Here is a 21,455-nt window from a genome sequence, read left to right as displayed (position 1 = left end):
GTAAGGGGAAGGCCTCCAAAGCCCCATCCACAAGCCTGAGTAGGAGCAGCTGTAGAGAGCTTGCTTTCCCCTTCCTTGCCACAAAGAACTCCTGCAGTGTTCCAGCTGCCAGTTGTTCTGGGACTTCGGACCCGAAAGGAAGGTCAGCCTGGGCACAAACAGAGAACCAAGGACTGCTGGGAAGTTGTTTTTTGTACTGTTGTACACCATCCTGGGGATCATTTTGATTGAAAGGTGGAGTATAAGGCTGCAATCCTAACCACACTTTCCTAAGAGTAAGCCCTATTGAACAAAATAGGACTTACTTCTGAGTAGACCTGGTTAGGCTTGTGCCTTAAATCTTATGAATGAGTGAAACAAGCTAAAAGATTCTAATGTAAATATAAAATTGAAATCAGGGGAATGCTATTAATTAAACCTGAATGAATGAATGACAAGAACAAGAGTGTGATATTTAAACATGTGGGGAAATCAGGAGCCAAGTGACGCACCATTTAATTTTGTGGAATACATTTGAAGTGATGTTTTTAGTCAGATGCTTGGGGATCTGACACAGGCATCTAGGGGAACTGGGAATCTGTAGGAGATTTAATACATTCAGAGAAGTCTACTATACCCAACCAGTATGCTCTGAAATAAGGCAGATGTTCTAACAATTATTAATGTTTGTGGGTGGGGAGCAAGGAGATAAAAAGGAAAAGTCCCTGTGTGAAGTTAGCTGGGGGGAAAGTATTATTGTACTGTAAGTAGAGGTGGGAGAAAATGGTTTTATTTTTTCCAGGATTTTGTTGTTTTCCGAAAGTTAGAAGTGCAAAAAGCAGTGTTTGTATTCAAAATGTACATTTACAAATTTACAAAATTTAAAAGTGGACTAGGTGGGTCATATAGGTGGTATATAGTGTCAGCAGATGCAGCCTCAGTCATTTCATTCTGTGGAAGTCCTGGGGCGCTGTCTGGATGTGTTTGGGGTCTGGATGAAAGTCAATAGGTTAAAATTGGATCCTGAAAAGACAGAGATCCTCCTGGTCAGGAAATCCTCAATGCAGGTAATGAATCATCTACCCACTTTGAACCGGGTTCATGCAAGAGTGGGTGCACAGCTTAGGAGTTCTCCTAGACTCCCAGCTCTCTCTGGAGAACCAGGTGGCAGCAGTGGCTAGAAGTGCAGTCCCCCAACTTTGGCTGGTGCGCCAACTGAGACCATACCTGAGCCCTTTGTACCTGGCCACAGTGTTCCATGCTTTAGTAACTTCAAGACTGGACCACTGCAGCCATTTTCAACCTTTTTCAGCTCACTTGCACACTGTCAAGGCACTAAAATTGTCAAGGCACACTCCCGGTTTTTTACTTACATTAAATTACTATATTAAAATTAATTTTTAATTAATATAATGAATACAATTAAATCATTACATGACAAAGGGCACAATCCTAACCAGGTCTACTCAGAAGTAAGTCCTATTTTGTTCAGTGGGGCTTACTCTCAGGAAAGTGTGGTTAGGATTGCAGCCAAAGACTGGGGGGAACACATGGGGGGAGAATGTGCCTGTGGGACTTACTTCTGAGTAGACATGCCTAGGGTTGGGCTTTTGGTTGCACTCTTTTTTCTCAAATACAGGAGCAGGCAATTGGCACTTCTCTCTCTTCCTCTCCCCCACCCCACCCCCTCCCACAGGCACGTTCCCCCATCTCATAATTGCAGTTAGCACCTCTCCTACTGTCCCTCCCCTCACTGGTCCACACCTTCCAAAGGTCCAGAATCACTTGCCTCACATTCCCCCCCAATTGCCTGCTCTTGTATTTCAGAAAAAAGGGTGACCAAAAGCCCAATCCTAGGCATGTCTACTCAGAAGTAAGTCCCATTATAGTCAATGGGGCTTACTCCCAAGAAAGTGTGGATAGGATTGTGGCCCAACACCCCTCCTCTGAAAGGCAAAGGCAAGGCAGGAAGGGTCTCTCTGGGGAGCTGCAGGCAACTGTGGCAAAGAGAAGGGACTTTCCTGGACCTGCAGCTAGCCCATTCTTAGGCTGGTGGCCTCAGCAGACTTGCTAGCTTCCTACCTGCTTGCCTGCTCTTGGCTTCCTCCTCACTCCACCCAGACCTCCTCCAGGCTTTTCCGGTTGCCCAGTCAGCAGGCTGGGCAGACATGGGACTTGATACCCAATCCTAGGCGTGTCTACTCAGAACTAAGCCCCATAATAGTCAATGGGGCTTACTCCCAGGTAAAGGAAGATGGGGTTGCAGCCTTCCTCTTGCTCACAGCAGGAGATGCTGCAAAGCAGCTGCAGCTGCTCCTTTTCACAGCTGCTGCCTCCTCTGGCCTTGCGGCACACTAGTGTGCCACGACACAGCGGTTGAAAACCACTGGACTACTGTAACACACTCTACCCTCTAATTTACCCTCTCATTCAGAAATGGCAATTAGTGTGGAATGTGGTGGCTGGAGTCACAGGGGTCAGACAATATGACTCTGCTGGACCACTGCTTCAGCAGCTACACCGGCTGCCCATTCACTTCTGGTCCCAATTCAAGGTGCTAGTTCTAATCTTTAAGGCCTTCCATGATTTGGGTCCAGGTTATCTAAAAGACCAAATCCTTCCATTCATTCCAGCCCACCCTCTTAGGTCATCTGAGGAGGCTCTTCTACAAGTGCCACCTCTGTCCCAAGTGCACTCTGAGGGGTGGCAGCTCAGGCCTTCTCTGTAGTGGCACCACAACTATGGAATTTCCTTCCAGGGGAATTGAAAACTACTCCCTCCCTCATGGCTTTTAGGCAGTGGTATTCAAACTGGGGCATCGCGACAACCCAGCCTGTGGGTCTTGGCCTCTGCACCATTAAGGGGCAGGGGCAGCCAGGAGATGGGGGAAGGCAGCTGCGTGATCCACAGGATTTCACTGCTCAGGGGGGCTGCAGGGGCTTGGGTGCACTTGCCCAAGACTCCTGCAGCCACCCGGGGGTGCGGGGAGCCCTGCACAACCTGGCAGGGCTCCCCAGGTCAGAAAAAGTGAAAGTGGAGTGATTGCCCCCTCTGCAAAACCAGAAGTGGAGTGCGATCCTCCGCTTTCCCTTCTGACGGGGCTGCAGGGACTGGGGTGCACTCACCAGTCCCTGCAGCAGCCGTCCCTGTGTGCAGGGAGCCCTGCGTGAGCGCCTGCAGGGCTCCCCAGGTCAGGGAAAGGGAGAGTGGGGTGATTGCGCTCTGCTTCTGCTTTTGCCTCCCCACACACAGGGATGGCTGCTGCAGGGACTGGTGAATGCATCCCAGTCCCTGCACCCCCCTGAGCGACACAATCCTGGGGATCACGTCGCTGCCTTCCCCCTGCCCCCTCCCACAAAGACTTACTGCGGGTTTCAAACTCCCAGAGAGTTTGAAAACAGCAGGCTTTTAGGTGAGGGCTCAAAACATACCTGTTTCATTGGCCCTCTATGCCTCTGAAATACTGCTGTGATGTGACTGCCTTCCCTATAAGGAACTGATGATTCCCAGCTGAATGCCTCATTTGGTCTGCTACCAAGTTATTCAGCTTATGTGTTGATTTGTGAGAAATGCCAGACATAGAGCTGACTTAGTTAAAATTCCAATGCAGCCTGTGGGGTTGCTGGGTGGCAAATCACTCTATCTTTGAAACAGGAGTGATAATCCTGCTTTGCAGTATTATTTTAAGGGTGAACAGCCATCTCTTCATGCCAATGTTCATAAGCAGCCCTGTAGAAGGGCAGTCTAAATGTAAAAGTAATCTATGCATTCACTTGGGGGCATCAATATTTTACAATAGAATGGGTTGTGCGGAAAGCAGTGAAGCAGCATGCACTAAGACAGTGTTTCTCAAACGGTGGGTCAGGACCCACTAGGTGGGTCGTGAGCCAATTTCAGGTGGGTTCCCATTCATTTCAATATTTTATTTTGAATAGATTACACTTGATGCTACCATGGTATGTGACTGCATTTGGGGAGGACCTGTACTTTTAACAAGCTACTATGTATATTCTTTTAACAATGATAGTCAAATGGGACTTACTCCTGGGTAAGTGTGAGTAGGACTGCAGCCTAGGATTGTTAAAAATTTTCCTGCTTGATGATATCACTTCCTGGTCATGACATCACTTCCGGTGGGTCCTGACAGATTCTCATTCTAAAAAGTGGGTCCCGGTGCTAAATGTGTGGGAACCACTGCACTAAGAGGAATGAATACTGATCTCAATGGGGAGGGATCTTGAAAGTAATTCTCAGCTGGGTTCACGGGTATTCTGAGTGTTGTGCCCAAAGCCTCCTCTTCAGTGTTGCAATTTGCAGATTATTCCAAGGCACATCCCCTGCATTTGCACATGGCAGCCACTAGAGGTCACAAAATATCTTGGTCTAGCCTTCTTGTGACCTCACAGCTACATTCAAGATTCCCTCTCCCAAATGTTGATTGTATTTTCCTTAAAATGGAATGAGTGGTATTTGAAAAAGACATTTCTGGGAGTTGATTTTATCCAAATGGTTACACAATTTTTTATTTGAAGTAGCATAATAAAAACTCTAGGGTTTTAAAATAAATTTGGTATAGACTGTGACTATGTGTTGATGCCAAACAGATTTAAGAGGGGAGGGGAGAGGAACACAGAACAAATACAAACAAGGTGAATATAGTTTTTGATTCAAATTGCTCAGAATTTGGCAAAAGGTCTTCAGGGACACACATGGCTTTGTTCCCTGAAGAACTCACCTCCGGTCACTAGATGGTGCCATGCCCTAACAATGGTCTAGGTTCTGACTGTGTGCAGAGAAGTGTGCAGAAACAATTAGACAACTGAAGGAAAGGGGGGAGTTAGAGCTTTTATTTCTTTCAACTTTTCAAATCTACACTGACTTCTCTTGAATCCCTGTCCATTATGAGCAGGTTTTTCCACAGACGAACTCCCTTCCATTCATCTTCCTGTAATTATTCAAATTGCTGGATATAGCTTTTCTTGCCTTCTAGAAGGCTGTATTGCTTCAATTAAAAACAAACAAACAAGGTTTATTTTTGTCCCACTAGTGATGTTTTTAAAACTCTTTGTGTTCTGATCATTTCCACATTTGGTGAGAATCTGACCTAGTTTTTATTATAGTGCTATAGCTGGGTCCTTCCCATTCCAAGCTAGTTTGGTTGCACCTGAATAGATCCTGAAAGCTATGTCAGTGAGCACTAGGCTGTCATTCCATGGCAAGAGTGTGTCTTAAGGACTGTGGGACTTGATCAAGGCTGATGTGGAACTTCAACTCAAGTTTTTCCCTACTTTTTCAGAGGTGGCACCTGTCATCTCAATATATACAGCATGGAATTCACAGAACGAACCATCTGACTTCTCTCTATGGTCTTCATCTCCAACAACCTTGAGATGCTAACTGACAGCAGTGCTGTGGGCCCAACTCACTGAAGCACAACTTCTTATCTCAGACACAGTTCTTGAATGTCCAACACGGTGGGAAAGCAAACACTCTCAATTCCTCCTACCTGTCCCCTCTCTGGTCAAATTATCTACCTTCTCCATAAGCTACTGAGGTCAGCAGGTTCCCAGGTATGCTGCACAATAGGTGAGGGAGGGGCCAGGCAATAAATCTGACAAGAGGGGCTACAGCTGGGGAGATCTAGATGAACATGTCCAACATGTAGATGGAGGATAAAAGGTGGCAAACTGACACTGGTCAGGGAGTCACATAGGCCTAGTTCTTACTGAGGGCCAAACCAAATGGGATGGTGAAGATACAATCCGGTTTTTTAATGTTTGGAGCAGGTGTAGAGCCCCCTGATTTTGACTGAAGCAGTGTTCCTAAGTTTCCTCCCTCCCTCTAGCATGATATTCCAGATCTAAATTGCTCCCCCAGCTGTTATCAGATCTACAGTGGGGGAAAAAAAATGTATATAAAGGTCCCTATATGCTTTTCCCCCCATTGCAGGGACAACAGCAACTTTGGTTGGACAATCTAGAATGGAAAAAGCCCAGCATGGAAACTCCAGTGGTTGCTTTCAAGTAAAAACAAGTGATAGCAGTTGTAGCTCCCCTGCATCACCTGTGGTTTGCCCCGGGTAGTAAACTTGATACAAGAGCCAATGGAGCCATACTCCTTCAGGCTGGGGACTAACATGACGGAATGTTTCTCCATACATGAAATTGATGCTTGAGCTGGGTTGCTGGGATCTCTGAGGCAAAGCCCTACACTGGGCCCCCATGAATCCTCCACCCCAACCCCTGATGGTACACAGGCTTCTACCACTGCCACTGCTCCTTGAGGGTTCAGGGCTTAGTCTGGGCAGGTGGACCCCTCTGATGGATGTGAGCCCTCAGCCAGTGGCCAACCTAGTTGAGGGCTGACATCACTCCTCAACCACATCCCCTTACCAGGTTTTGGGAAGGATTCTTGCCTAGCCATTTCCCTGACATGTCAGTTTTCTACATGCAGGATTTTTCCTCCATGTAGGGAGGGGCATTTAGTCATGTGAACCCACAACTGCAGTTGGTAGTGCAGTTGTACTGGTACAGCCTATGCCTATAGGAAGAACTAGGCCCTTGTTGTTTGTCGCCATGACCTGTCAGCCAAGGATGAATGTTCCAGGAGCTGTTTTGCATGATCAGCTTACAGTGCCCTGAAAGTACATCAAGTCTTTGATTGTCTCATAGTCTGCACATCTCTTTGTGGACAAAAGATCACATTTTCTCTGCACTCCAACAGCTATGTTTTGTACTAAGAGGTAGGGGGAATGGGATCTGGAATTCTTACCCAGAAGAAGCCTATGTTGCTTCTATTCTTGCTGTGTGGAATGGCATGGTATGAACACCCCATCACTCAGTGGTAGAGCACCTGCTTTGCATTCAAGAGGTTTGGGGTTCAAACCTTTGCATCTCCAGGTGGGGCTGGGAAAGACTCCAAAGACTCTAGAGAGCTTCTGCTGGTCGGTTTTGACAATACTGAACTTGGACCGACCAATTCTTTGGCTCAGGCTATTTCATGTGACTGTTGGATCCCTGAAAGTTATATGGCCAGGACAGTGCATGCATGCATACATAGATGAGTGCATGCACACACATAGTGGAAATGCTTTTGTATCACTTCCACACCATTTTAGTAGGACTCACACAGGAGAACAACCCAGTGGATTGTGTCCCACCAATCAGGTCTGGCAGCCCCTGCTCTTAATTTTGCCTCCAACCCACTGCCTGAGCTGACCATCCTACTTTGCTTCTCCTCCTCCTTTTCTCTACTCTCTGGCCAAGGAATGGTTCATCTGATTCAACAGTGACCTCTCAATTCACATAGGTATGCAGGACTCCAACAGGCACCATGTGTGGGGAGTCCTGACATTGTGCAATGGAGGAGGGCGAGGGCCCACTGACCTGCACTTTCTCTAGGGCTGGCTGTGGTCATATCTCCCTCCTTCTCATCCACCCCCCCCCCCCCAAGTCCTTGGGGCTAGGTTGAGTCACCCTGTTGCCTCATGGTATGAGTCACTGGCTCAGCTCTGAAATTGTTGACCCAGATTTTACGTTCCCAGCAAATATTTACAGCTGTATCTGGAGTAACATCCCTCAGCCCCCGGGCTGGAACCGGCCCAGTCTTTCTGCTGGCTCCGGCTTTGTGGCTGCCTCTCTGTGTATAGGCTTAGTGGAGGCCTCTGTCTGGGAAGGAAGGCTGTTCAATGGAGCTGTATCCAACCTGAAAACAGCCTGCCATGAAGCCTTGATCAGGTTAGGCACAGCAGAACTGAAGGAGCAAGTGCCAAATATTTATCCCAGCTGCAGGAATCCCCCCAATAGCTTCCAGTCCTATTCTTGTATCCAGCAAACCAGAGCAGAATTGATCACTATCACTAATTTGGGGGCTACTCTCTCTGATCTGAGAAGAAATGGTGTATGAATGATTCTTTGCAATAGGAGCACTGAACTAAATTGGCTTTTGACCTCTAGGGTTGCCACTTTGTTTTTGCCTGGACTTATGAAGAGCTTTCTACTGAGTCAGACCATCGGCCCACCTGGCCCAGTACTGTCCACACTGACTGGCAGCAGCTCTTAAGGCTTTTAGACAGGGGGTCTTTTCCCACCCCTACCTGAAGTTGCCAGGTAGGGAATCTTCTGAAGGGTGATCTGCCACTGTTTTTCTTCCCTGAGCTATGAACAGCAGAAATTAAGCAGCAGGTGAAGCTTTACCTGGCATAGGTGTAAGTGGTCAGAAAAAGCTTCATCTTTTAAATTTTTCTGGGCTTAGGGCTGCAGTTTGCAGACAAGGGAACAGAGCTAGTTAAACAAGCTGACAATTCTATTGGTTGTTTTACACACACACACACACACACACACGTATATAATGTATGTATGTGGCCCACTGTAATGAAGTCACTGTGTGGCGAATACACTAGTGATCTGATGGGCTTTGTTGTGGGCAGCTGGAAGACCCACTCTCTGTGACAGAGAGTGCTTTGAGATGGGTAGTGTTGTTGAGTTGAAAGTGCACTGGCAAAATCTGTGTTGGGGAATGGATAGGCCAGCACTTGATGCTGGTTAAACCTGAAGAACATGCGTGGAGCTAGGCTGGAGATGCTCCACATCACAACTCAAAACTTACATGATAGCACTTGATGACAGAGATATCAGAAGTGTTGATGGATAAAAGGAGCCAAGAGTCGCTGATTGATAGAAAGTTTCAGAGCTGTTGATTGTGAGATGGGGTATGTGTGAGGACCAGATCCCTGGATTTTTCCTGTATAGTTCCACACTTACTTCATGTCCAGCCAACTATCTGGATGCTGCAGGCTGTTCTCTCCCTTTGGCTGCGCCATTTGGAGAGGATACACAGAGGAGGGGGCTGCATTGCATAGCTTTCATTCCCTGACTTTCCCAGTTGTGTGTCTCAACATGCCTGTGCTCCCAGGGCCTTTTCTTGCCTTCTCAGTCAGCAAAGATTAATGCAAGCACTGTACCTCTCTTGGTATCACCTCCAGTATTTGGCAGGTTTGGGGGCAAGACACTTTTTGTGAAGACCCCTAACCAGGGCCTCTGAGAGGAATTTTATCAGGGGGTACAAAGTTTCTTTATATTTCAGCCTGGAATATATTGATAATAGATAGTTGAACTGCAAAGGAAAGGCAGGGTATCAATCTTTGAAAATAAATAAATCATAGAGTGATGAATATCTTTTCAAGTATGTGAAGAAGGCAACCTCTGCACTTGTGTGCTGAGGGTAAAGGCGCCAGGGGGCAAACATGGTCATATTCAGTCTAGAGACCCAGCTCCTGTTAGTGTTGGATGTGCTCTTCCTCATACATACTTTTACACAGAGTGATAATGTGGTTACAAATGTAAGAACATAAGAAGAGCCCTGCAGGATCAGGCCAAAGGCCCATCTAGTTCAGCTTCCTGTATATCACAGTGGCTTACCAGCAGGTACTGATGTAGCTGACCATGTTAAGAGAGAGAGGTGCTGTTATGTGCGTTTAACAGCCCTATCCTCTGCACATTTACTCAAAACAGATTTCCACCAAATTCAATGGGATTTTACTTCCCCATAAATGTATGGTTGTGATTTTGTGCTCCCTTACCTTGGTAGGAAGTTCCACTGAGTACTGTAACATGGAACTTCTAAGTAAAGGTGTACAAGCCAGCTGCCGCACAGCTGCAATTCTAACCTTAGTTGCAGCTACTAGGGCGTAAGTCCCTTTATAGTCAATGGGACTTACTCCCAGGTAGGTAAGATCACCACCTTAAGGGTGCAAACCGATGCATGTCTACTCAGCAGTAAGTTCCATTTCAGTCAATGGTTCTTACTTCCAGGTAAGTGTGGTTAGGATTGCTGCCTTAGGGTGCAATGCTATGCATGTCTACTCAGAAGTAAGTTCCATTTCAGTCAATGGTTCTTACTCCTAGGTAAGTGTGGGCAGGATTGCTGCCTTAGGGTGCAAGCTTATGCGTGTCTGCTCAGCAGTAAGTTCCATTTCAGTCAATGGTTCTTACTCCTAGGTAAGTGTGGGCAGGATTGCTGCCTTAGGGTGCAAGCTTATGCGTGTCTACTCAGCAGTAAGTTCCATTTCAGTCAATGGTTCTTACTTCCAGGAAAGTGTGGTTAGGATTGCTGCCTTAGGGTGCAATGCTATGCATGTCTACTCAGAAGTAAGTTCCATTTCAGTCAATGGTTCTTATTTCCAGGAAAGTGTGGTTAAGATTGCTGCCTTAGGGTGCAATGCTATGCATGTCTACTCAGCAGTAAGTTCCATTTCAGTCAATGGTTCTTACTCCCAAGTAACTGTGGGTGGGAGGATTGCCGCCTTAGTGGGGCTTGGGATGCAAGATCTGGTCCAGATCAGCTGCAGGGAGCTGTGCTGTGTAAACGCGTATGGAAGGGAAGGGGAACACTGGAGAACGCGAGTGCCCGGGGTGGCGATGGCTCCCCGCGAGTGACACGGAGCTACCGCTGGCTGCCCAAGGAAAGGGCAGGCCAGGGCTCTGCACTTCTTGCCCCAGGCAGCCAGAGCTGGGCAGGGCCGGCCGGGCCTGGAGCAGGGAAGCCCTTTCAGCGCCCGCCCTCCCCGCTCGCCTTTCCTTTGCGCCCTGCCTGAGCGGGGGAGGGAGCGGAGCGGGGCGGGGCCGGGCGGCGCTCCCGGCTGGGCTCTGGCTCGCAGCAGCTCCAAGGAGTTTGCAAGCGGACGCGGCATCCCCGCTGCAGGAGCCAGCAGGCGCTGAGGAGGATGGCGAGGGCAGCCAGCCTCACGGGACTCCGGGGCCACCTGATCTGCTGCTTCCTGGCTCTCCTGCTGCGCGCGCTGCCCCGGGCCAGGGCAGGTAATTCGGGGGCAGGCAGGCAGGCAGGCACTGGAGCGGGCATCCCTGGGCAGAGGGGGAGCACCACGGGGCGAGGCAGATGCCGGGCTTGGTCAGCTGCAGAGCATCACTTGTGCATGTCGAATTGCAACAGCAACGGTCTTTGGCAGCCCAGGTTATGAGGGCGGGATATGCCAGTAGCCCACAGTGAGCCCAAGCCTATGCATGTCTACTCAGAAGTAAACCCCATAACAGTCAATGGGCTTACTCCCAGGTAAGCGAGGATACGATTGCAGCCAGTGTCTCTTAAACGGCCTGATCTCCAGCTGGGTGCCTTTGATCTGACCGCCTGCCCTCGCCCTAACCCATCATCACCACATAGTTGGATGTTGGGCTATCCTTGCTTTCGAATGGGGGCTGGCAATCTGCCGCGGGGGGGGGGGGGAAATCTGTGAATCTGCTAATCCTGACCCCTGACATTGATAGAGACAAATCCACTTTCCTTGACCCCCTTTCTAAAACTAGGCACAGTTTTACTGGAGCAAAGTGGAGACTTACCTTCTTAAGCCATTTCTACCCAACGTTGCATATGTGCAACAGGGATCTGTTTCTAGAAATGTACTCATCCAATGTAGATTAAGGAAAGTCCACTTTCCAGGGACTCTCAACCCACTTTCGAATTGGCTGAGGTAAGGAGAAAAGCTTAGAGAACAGAAAGCTGCACATATTGTGGCAGATCCTCTGTCCAGCAAGCTCCATACTGTTTTGTTGACTCTGACCGACTGGGGCTCTCCAGGGGTTCAGAAGGGGCTTCTCCTCTGTCACACTTGGAGACTGAAACCAGGGACCTCCCAGGTGGAGTCCTTCCTTCACATTTTGCCCCCTAAGGAGCCCTGCTCCACATGTTAAAAATGATCTTCTAATTATTGTTATTGGCCTTCCTGTTGTAAAGAGTGTTCCACAGGTTTCACAAACATGTTCAGTGTGCTTAACCCTCTGCGTGCCTCCTCAAGAGAGGGCATGTGCTTAAATTCTCTCTGCACGCTTTTCACTGAGCTGTATGTTCTTGCAAGTTAGGAGAAGGAAAGGGATAGAGTTCATTATTCTGCATTGGTCCTAAGGGTGTGATCCAGGAAGGGTGACAGGGCAGATGGCAACTCTGCTTACCTTCGCCTGAAATATTTGTGCAACCATTTGTTTTGTCTGTGATTGCATCATGCGGTGGTTTGTTTTAACTCTTCAGGAAATGTGTGGATACAGAATAATAAAATAGCCACCTTGGTCAGAAATGTTCAAGGGAGGAGGGCTCAGAAATGTCGGGATGTGTTTCATGTGAATGGGGAACATCAAACTTCAAAAGATGAGAGCACTGTCCCTGTGCCTCAGGCCTAGCAGGGCTGCTTGATAGGTTGTTTTGGGCATATATACTGTGCAGGCATATATAGGACCTATCTAGTGCTACACGGACTAAAATGTCTTTGTTTAAAGACATTTTTAATGTCATTTTAAGATGACATTTTTAAATGTCATTTTTAAAGGCAGGTTTTAAAATGCACATTCAGTTCAGCATGCTCCCTGGGTCACTGTGTGGACTGAAAACCCCTGTGGGTTATATTGCGTGCAGCAGTGTTCAAATACTTCATCCAGCTCAGTGACCAGGTTGTGGGCTAGAACTTCTTGTGCTTAGCATGTCACAACAGTGCTTGTCTTCACCTTCACCAACTTCCAGTTTGTTTCTGGGTGTGATTCAGAAGGCTAGTGCTGACCCAGAAAACCCTAAAATGGCCCAGGATGAAAGTGTCTGCAGGATCACCTTCTCTTGTCTGAACTGACTTGTTTGCAGAGGTCAGCCTAATCTAAGGGATCCTCCAAATGTCCTTTGCATTGGCACCAATGAACTCTTCTCAGAGGCAAGTAACAGGTGTGGCTACATGTGATCTGAACTGAGACCAAAGTGAAAGCAAAGGGTTAATGCCATCACTGTCTAGCTGTGGGTCTAATCCTCTCCCCCCACACACATATGCACATGTATACACAGAGAGAGCTGTTTAGTGGCCGTCAAGCACAAGCACATTAGAGTCAATGACGTTTTGAACAAAGCATGAAGTTTCTTTCGCCCTTAGATGGGCAGCTACCAGGGACAAGTCCATTTCTACTGTGAAATGCCGCCCCCAGCAATAATAGGCTTGTGCCTACTCTTGTTTTGGCACCAGGTTGTGTCTGCTTTGTTTACACAATGGGAAGTAATATGGGAATTGTTTGTATCTTGTTATTTTTATGTGCAGTTTACTCTTGCTGCAGCTTGATCTGCTTAGTTTAGTCCAGCTTGATCGTTAACTGGTTTTATATTTTACTTTTTGAACGGCGTGTTTAAATGCTTAGGCCTGTTGCCTGGAAGACTGAGCAAGCAAAACAAAGCCACAGTACTTAAAATCCATCTATCCATCAGTCAGTGGGAATTCATACCTCAGCCTCCTCCCTCAGATCTTGCTTTCAGATGGTCTGTTGAGAGGCTGTGTAAGAAGTGAGTGGGTGGGAGCATATTGCAGTTTGCTTTTCTCATAGTAACATGTAGTAACACAGACAAGCACCCACAGAGATGAGCTTAAACAAACATGCAACAAAGTACACATACTTGAAGCTGCACTCCATCTTGAAGTAGACCCTCAGACAGGCTAACAAAGAGAGACAAAACGTTGGCAAGCTCATGTACAGTACTAGGCATTCTCTCTCTCTCTCTCTCTCTCTCTCTCTCTCTCTCTCTCTCTCTCTCTCTCTCTCTCATTGAGTCAGCTCAGATTCTGAGGGTTATGTATGCCAATAGCATACAGTGTATTTCAAAATTGTTTTTAGTTAAGAGTCCCCCCTTTATTTCACCTCGTAAGGAACCTGGGTCCTTGTACGAATATACTGAAGCCTACCAAACCAGTCTCCTCACCAGTTACCTAGTGGTTAGCATATCGGCAATGAAGTTTACAGTGTGACTTTGGGCCTGTCACTGTTTCTCTCAGTCTAACCTCTTTCCCAGAATTGTGGCAAGAATAAAATAGGAACAGAGGCACATAGACTGCTTGAAGTTCCTTGGAGGGAAGGGGAGGCTAAAAATATTTATCATTAGATAGCTTGCTATGTTTCAATAAAACAATGGTTAATAAAGCCCAAATATCAGTATGTAGGTACAGTATCTATTTGATTACAGTGCTGTTTCCTACTCCTCCCACCATCTGAGGGCTGTTCCCCGAAAGCCAAGCAACCAGTCACTCTGGGCTCCAGTGCACTTTGGTGATCATTCTGAGATTCACTGCATTCTTATAACCATTCACAAAGAAGCAATACATTTGACCATTCTCCGTCATTCATTTTAGTATATCCCAGTATATAGGTTGGCATCCTTCAGTCTCGAAAGACTATGGTATAAGCCTACAGCACCTGGTATTCCCAGGCGGTCTCCCATCCAAGTACTAACCAGGCCTGACCCTGCTTAGCTTTCAAGATCAGGCAAGATCGGGCATGTGCAGGGTAACAGTTGCTGCAGTTTCTGTATATGATGGCTTATGCTTAACCACTTCAGATTACCAAAATATACTGACTTGCAGTGCCATGACGAAACTGATACATCTTGTGTAATAAGCCACTGCACATGATTTGCTTGCAACCATCTCATACAGCGCCAGTGCTATCACTGCCCTGGCCAAGTAGGCCAGCTGCCTAGAGCGCAGACCTCAGAGGGGTGCAGGACTGATCTCTGTGGGGTGCAGTTTCATACAGGTTTTTTTTTTAACCCATGTAAAAATGCAACTGACAATTTTTTACTTTAAGTTAAATACCACAACAGTGCTATGGAATATAATTAATTATAAAACCTTATGAAAAATTTCTCTTTCTGTTAGCCTTGTCTAGGATGCAAAATAGCCTGGCACTGGTGATCTCACACCACTGTTTGTGTAAACAGGGACCTTAGTGAGGTTCTGTTAGAGAGGGAAAGAGATGCTGACAATTCCATATAAATGCCTGCCATGACACCCCCAAATATTCACCCAGGTACCCTGTCTTGCTCACACGCGCGCACGCGCACATACACACACACACACACACACTTCACAAAACAAACATGTATTGTCTTTCATCTCACTCACATAATGTCTCATGTTCGGGTACTGCTGCATGTTATAACCAATGTCCAAATGGAGAGATTGTGGATGGTCACAGGGCAATGTTGATCATCTTGTCTCATTTAGCTGGCAAGAGCCTGAAAATCTAGAGACAGGCCAGTCAACGTGTTTATGAGATCCTGATCTTTGTGTCACTGTCAACATTCACTCGTGTCATAAGAACATAAGAACATAAGAACAGCCCCACTGGATCAGGCCATAGGCCCATCTAGTCCAACTTCCTGTATCTCACAGCGGCCCACCAAATGCCCCAGGGAGCACACCAGATAACAAGAGACCTCATCCTGGTGCTCTCCCCTACATCTGGCATTCTGACTTAACCCATTCCTAAAATCAGGAGGTTGCGCATACACATCATGGCTTGTACCCCATAATGGATTTTTCCTCCAGAAACTCGTCCAATCCCCTTTTAAAGGCGTCTAGGCTAGACGCCAGCACCGCATCCTGTGGCAAGGAGTTCCACAGACCGACCACGCGCTGAGTAAAGAAATATTTTCTTTTGTCTGTCCTAACCCGCCCAACACTCAATTTTAGTGGATGTCCCCTGGTTCTGGTATTATGTGAGAGTGTAAAGAGCATCTCCCTATCCACTCTGTCCATCCCCTGCATTGTTATGCATAACTGCATAACATGTGTCAGTTCACATGTTCAAAAAATCATTGGTAACCATTTTGGTTCATTAGAAAAACAATTTAAAAGCCACCCCTTGTTGAACACATTTTTGCGTCATACTCATGAGGATATTATCAGACTCCAGCCTTGGGTGGTTCTTTGTTTTCAGAATTTTAGACATTCTCAAGAGGCATGCAAGATGAGCTGTGATTCTTTGCAATTGCTGGTGGTTCCTGCATTTTGGGCACTCAGTTTTCACCCATATTCAGAAGCATAAACGCAAACATTATCTGTCTCTCTTGCTATTTTGACAATTCCAAAGCTTCATCCTCTCTTACAGCCCACCCCTTTTGCACACACCCAGACGCAGTGGGACACTCCTGGCAATATTACTTTGCTAGGAAAACTAGCAAAAAATGTGTTTGATTGAAAACAACTGGAGAAGAGGGATGGGGGGGGGGGAGAAGCAGCTTGCCTTTAACTAGCCTCTTGCATCCCTTATCCTGCCTGTTTCCCTTGTACTTCCAGAGAATTTATGGCAACACTTTGTTGGCAGGGCATGGCTGTCAAAGGTGTCTGTCTTGAAGGATAATCTCTTAACTTGGGTTCCTCGTTGTTTGCCCTTCTTTAAATTTTGCTTCCTTTCCCCTGAACGGAACTTCAGATCATCGCTTGGCAGTTCCCCTGTTCTTCAACTTTGTTGGATCCCTTTCATCTTGTAAAGAACTTTGGTGTCAAACCCAGGCCTCTATAGAATACTTTGGCTTGGGTCTGGAACATACAGGGAAGATGATGACAATATGATATCTTTAATGGCTTAGCAGCTGGACCCAGAGCTGAACAAAAAGGCTCTGTTCTCACACAAGAGTTTCAGCCAGAGCTGAGGGCATCAAGAGCATGGAGGCCCTAAATTCTGAGCCCCTGGTGCCTCTTCAGCTTCATTCCAAGCTGCCAAAGACTTGTTCAGACCTGATATGGAAAATGAAGAGCCTTTCAGGTAGGTGAGCTCAGCGCTTGCACCTGAAATGCCACAGGGATTGAGGGATTTCTCTGTGATGGCTGATGGGGGATGTGCTCTGTGTTAAGAGGAGGGATGTATATCTATTGTAGCACTTGCAGATGCATTCTCTCTCTCTTGTGTTCCATATTTTGTTCCATAATCACAGCACGGTTTGATCTTCACTGAACACACTCATTTCATGTGATGTTTGATCATTTGAACAACTCCCCTCACCCATCTTGCTTCCAGCTTCAGTATATGATAAACAATAAAAAGCAACACTTGACACTGAGTAGCGGAGACATTCAGAATTTTCAGTGCACAGGGCCCAGATACACATGTTCAAGGAAAAGGAATAGGGGTGATCCCACTTCTGCTAGTCCATATGGACAAGCAAGAGTAGCACTGGAGAGCTGTTGTCATGCCTTAACTATACTGATTGGGCAAGAGGTCTGGTCTAGAGGGTAGAGCCTCCGTCTGCCTGAAGATAACATCCACAAGATCGCCAGTTCGAGGCCACCGGCACCATGCGACCTTGGAGCAGCTGACAAGCTGAAGCCGAGCAATTCCATCTGCTCTGAGCGTGGAAGGATGGAGGCCAGAATGTGAAGCCAGATCGGAATGAAACACCTTGAATGTAGTAGTTCTTGAAAGAAAGAACCTTCTTTGAAATTGTAAAAATCCCTATTTAAATAGGGATTTAGATAAAAGCCTGCCTATGTAAACCGCCTTGAATAAAGACCAAGAAAGGCGGTATATAAATACCTGTTATTATTATTGTTATTATTATTGATTGTCCAAACCCCCCACAACAGAAAGTACTTTTCAATTTTGGAAGTGTCTAGCTCCTGTTGATCCTAGGGAATATGTCTGGAAGCAACCTGAGTATTTCACTACTACTTGTAGGGATGTAAAATTTCTGGAAATTTTGAATCCATGGGGGGAAAATATGGTTTTCTTTTTCCCAAAGGCGGGGGGAATGGAAATTTTGGAGAGGTAAAAAGGTTGAGTGGGGCAAAGTCAAAAGGATAGCAGATCCAGGAGTGCTGAATGCTTCACCAAGGTAGAACAAAGGTCAGCAGAAGGAAGGAAACAGCAGACCACACGCAACAAATGGTCCTCTTATGAAGATGGCAGCACCCTCTAAGTCAGGGGGGTTGTAATCTTTTTTACTACAGACCCCCGCAATGGGGGCGCATATTGCCCAATATGTCCCCATACCCCCTTTACCAGACTGTTGAAATAATCATCATCACTAGTCCTATTAGTATGGCTTCAAAAGATGTCAGTAACTTGGTTTTACTTTACATATGGATCGCTCGGAACAGAACGCCTTAATCCGTATTGATAATGATGATTGTTAATAATATACTCTATTAATATTTTTTTTCTTGTTCAGAGATTGAATCCCATACCCTCATCATTTGGTTCCCATACCTCCAAGGGGTATGGACACCCCCAGTTAAGAATCCCTGCTGCAGGTGCAAAAACACATCTTGGTGAATGTTGTATTATGTCTCCACTAGTACACTCTACTTCTGTACACTGTCTTACATATCATTCACACAATACAGTTCTCGGCAGGCTGACTGAGTAAAATCTCATCTTAAAACATTTCACTCATAAAAAAAAAAAAATCAGATCCTGGTGGTGGGTGGGGGGAGGAAAGAAAAAAAATGGTTCCCCCCCCCCCCCGATTTTCACATTGCCTCACTAGCATGATGAGTCTTGGTCATGCACCACTTTCTCCATCTCTGTCCAGATAGTATGCTGTCCTTTTCAATTGGAGCTCCAGCTCCAACATCCTGTTTCCAGAAACATTCAGGAAGCCCACATTCCCTCTTGATCTTTCTTTCTTTCTTTCTTTCTTTCTTTCTTTCTTTCTTTCTTTCTTTCTTTCTTTCTTTCTTTCTTTCTTTCTTTCTTTCTTTCTTTCTTTCTTTCTTTCTTTCTTTCTTTCTTTCTTTCTTTCTTTCTTTCTTGCAGTAGTACAGTGCTGAAACACAATGTGTGTTTGGTAGAGCAACTTGTCAATATTGTGAGGTCATTGGAACTTTTTCTTTTTTCCCTGTGATCCTGTTTTTTTTCCTGTGAACCTGTGATCAGGTTCTGCTTCTTTCCTGTAAGTGAGGGGAGGAGCTTGTAATCTAAGTTTGGTTTTCTAAATTACAGATACTTATGTTTTCTTGCACAAGTAGATGGAATTTTCTTGTATGTCTGTTGGCTGGGATTCTGGAAGAAAATGCAGTGCTCTGATTTTCATCATTATTTGTGTGACTGGGAGCATGTGCCCTGCTTTGCTGTTAGTGGTTACCTCACAATACCGCTAGAGGAAGATTTGGGATGCTTCCAGAACTTGCACTTTGTGGGTGATAGACTTTCTGAATCAGAGGACCAGTTACCCACAAACCCCATATTCAGGCAGGGGAGAGAGACCATCTGGTTGCCGATAGTCCAGATGACTTGGTAGGAGCAGCAGAAGCAGGAGTGTGGAGTGGCAGTGCTCTCATGGCACCTGAATTGGGGTTGAACTAGATGTCCTATTAGATCTCTTCCAGCTCTATGACTGAATCATGTTAGTAACTCAAGACTTTACATGGGTCCTAGAGAAGTGCTGCAGGAACATTTGGGAGCTATTGATACGTATTTTGCTAGGAATATGCAGATAGAGGAATTTACTGAAAGAGAGAGAGGAAAAAAAACAGTGGAGAATACACTTGGTTTGTTTTTCCTGGAGACTGCCTACTCCCATTTAAAAAGCACTGTGTAAAAATAAAAGAAAGAAAAACAAAATATGGGAGGTAATGATACTTTAACCTAAGGAGCAGTGTGGATGAATTGGAAGAAAAACAAGGAGTATGGTTTCCATTCAACATTTGATGTGATGATGGCTCCTTGAAATAAATGATCTGGAAACCCTTTCCTGAGTGTAAATGGAATTTGTTGCCAAATTTAGCATCCTGAGAGTACTTTTTGTTTTTGAATCCGAAAGAACAAATTTCTTTATATAATTGCAAAGTTTGAAAATGTGAAGGAAGCTTGGTAAACTGTTGGAAGTCATTGTGGGACTGTCTGGTGAGAGCTACTGTTGCTTGGAGGTTAGTTGTGAATTAGGGCATCACCTGGCATCACAAGTGTAGTCTTTGTGATCAACTAAATAGGTGGCCTTAGGTGAGTTGCTCTCTCTCTTTCTCTCAGCCTCAACCAGCCACCTCTAAGATGGATAGTAATGCTGATCTGCCTTTCAGGACTATTTAAAGGATTACAGTACCAGGAAGATGCATATATGTCCAACACTTCCAGACATGTGCTATTGTATATTATTCTAATGCACTGGGAGGTGATATTTTACTCTCTTGTTAAGTAGTTGAAGGGACTCTGTGATAGTCCTATGAAAATGTGTCTTCTGCTTTCACAAGAATGTATCGCATAGACCTGTATGTCATGACATACAGATCTCTGCCATGCATTAAGCATCCTGAGAAACTCTGCTTCAATACAGAGATAGAGTGTTTTAGGCCTGGTTTCCTGGAGGGAACTTCTAGTGAAACTTCAGATGCCATATTTGAACCAGGCAGAGCTTTTTGGTGATCCAGGTTGAAATTTTAGTTCCAGAGTACCTCCTTGTTCTTCCTTGATTGCTACTGTTTTACTTGTCTCTGCCCCTACATCCCACTTCTCCCCAATTTTCAAACCTTCCCCTCTACCTCCATACCTTCCTCAGTCCTTGCCAATATTTCTGCAGCCCTTATAAAGCTGAAATTTGGATGTGATGCAAATTATAGAAACAAGACAGTCACAACACAATTTTTTCCAGATTGACAAATCTGGGTTTCATTGATTCAGGATTTTTTAAAAGATGTATGTTTGTTTTGGTACAGTGTATACAAAGCTACGGTCAAGAACAAGGGTTAGAGCAAAAGCTTGGAGCCAAGCATCTGCACAGCTGCTTGCCTTCTGTGGTTTGGATTCATTCCGGGACAGCTAATACTCAGAAACATGCAGTTTCAACTGCAGCTTTGCTTGGAACTGGTCAGCAGAGCAGTCGGTCACATGAAGCAGCCCACATTTTCATACCAAGGGCAGACTGCCTGCCAGGGGTGCCCTGTTTTAGTATGGCAAGACTGAAACTAATGCAGTTGGACTTGTGCCACTAGTTCCATCTAAGCTAGTGTTCTGAGAGAGGGTGGCTCACCTGCACAGTCTCCTTGAGGATCAGCCTTGGGGTAATCATAAAGTTAAGAAAAAAGATTAGGGTGAGATACAACCTAAACTTCAAGCGCTGAACTGAAAACAGCTATTGGTCCTTGTGTTGTAAGGTCTAAGAAGGCGACATGACTCAACCCACGTATTTGGATGTGCTCCCGGTATTGGCAGTTAGAATGGCAATACAAGTCAATGTAATACCAGAAGTGTCAAGATGAACTGCTTTGAGTGCTGTCCCTTTGGAGTTAAGAGCCAATTAATTTGTCAGGCCCAGTGATTCCTAAACTTTGTTGCATTGAGGCCTGTTATTGCTTCATTTGTGTGGGGTGTACACACCCCCTTTTAAAAACTGTACATCTATACCATGGGAAAACAGTTGAGGGGCATCTTTATTAAAACATAGCTGCTGTATGTAAAGTGACTTGCCTCTTCAGCACGTGTTCCTGTATGATGCTTGTCTCTGCGTCTCCTTCCCTCAATATCTTTCCCACTCTTGGAATTTTAATTGGAATGCAAGCTGCTTGGGGGGCATGGTTCTGTCTGTATTTTTTTTTTTAAATAAATCATTATGTACAGTTATGGTGCTTTATAAATAGTATTATTTTAATTGTCATTTGTTGTTATCTATGTTGTGGCTGCCTCCAGCCTAGCTACTTGATTGCCCACAAATTTCTAGGGCATTCTTTCTGA

The 21,455-nt window shown here is 45.8% G+C and overlaps 1 protein-coding gene and 1 pseudogene across 1 annotated transcript in view; one reads left to right on the top strand and one right to left on the bottom strand.

Moving 5' to 3' along the window:
* The first annotated feature begins 10,702 nt into the window (after positions 1 to 10,702).
* The window catches only part of COL5A3 (collagen type V alpha 3 chain), a 130,675-nt gene continuing 119,922 nt past the window's right edge, over positions 10,703 to 21,455 (top strand). The window contains exon 1 of the mRNA XM_066612797.1: positions 10,703 to 10,796. Within this exon, the coding sequence (XP_066468894.1) occupies positions 10,703 to 10,796 (94 nt within the window). The remainder of the gene's footprint in view (positions 10,797 to 21,455) is intronic.
* Positions 14,193 to 14,312, bottom strand: LOC136642971 (5S ribosomal RNA; annotated as a pseudogene).

The sequence above is a fragment of the Tiliqua scincoides genome, chromosome 2, assembly GCF_035046505.1.
Source record: "Tiliqua scincoides isolate rTilSci1 chromosome 2, rTilSci1.hap2, whole genome shotgun sequence".
In the NCBI taxonomy this organism is placed as follows: Eukaryota; Metazoa; Chordata; class Lepidosauria; order Squamata; family Scincidae; genus Tiliqua; species Tiliqua scincoides.
The sequence above is the reverse complement of the archived record's forward strand: the minus strand, read 5'-3'. Positions and strand labels throughout refer to the sequence as shown.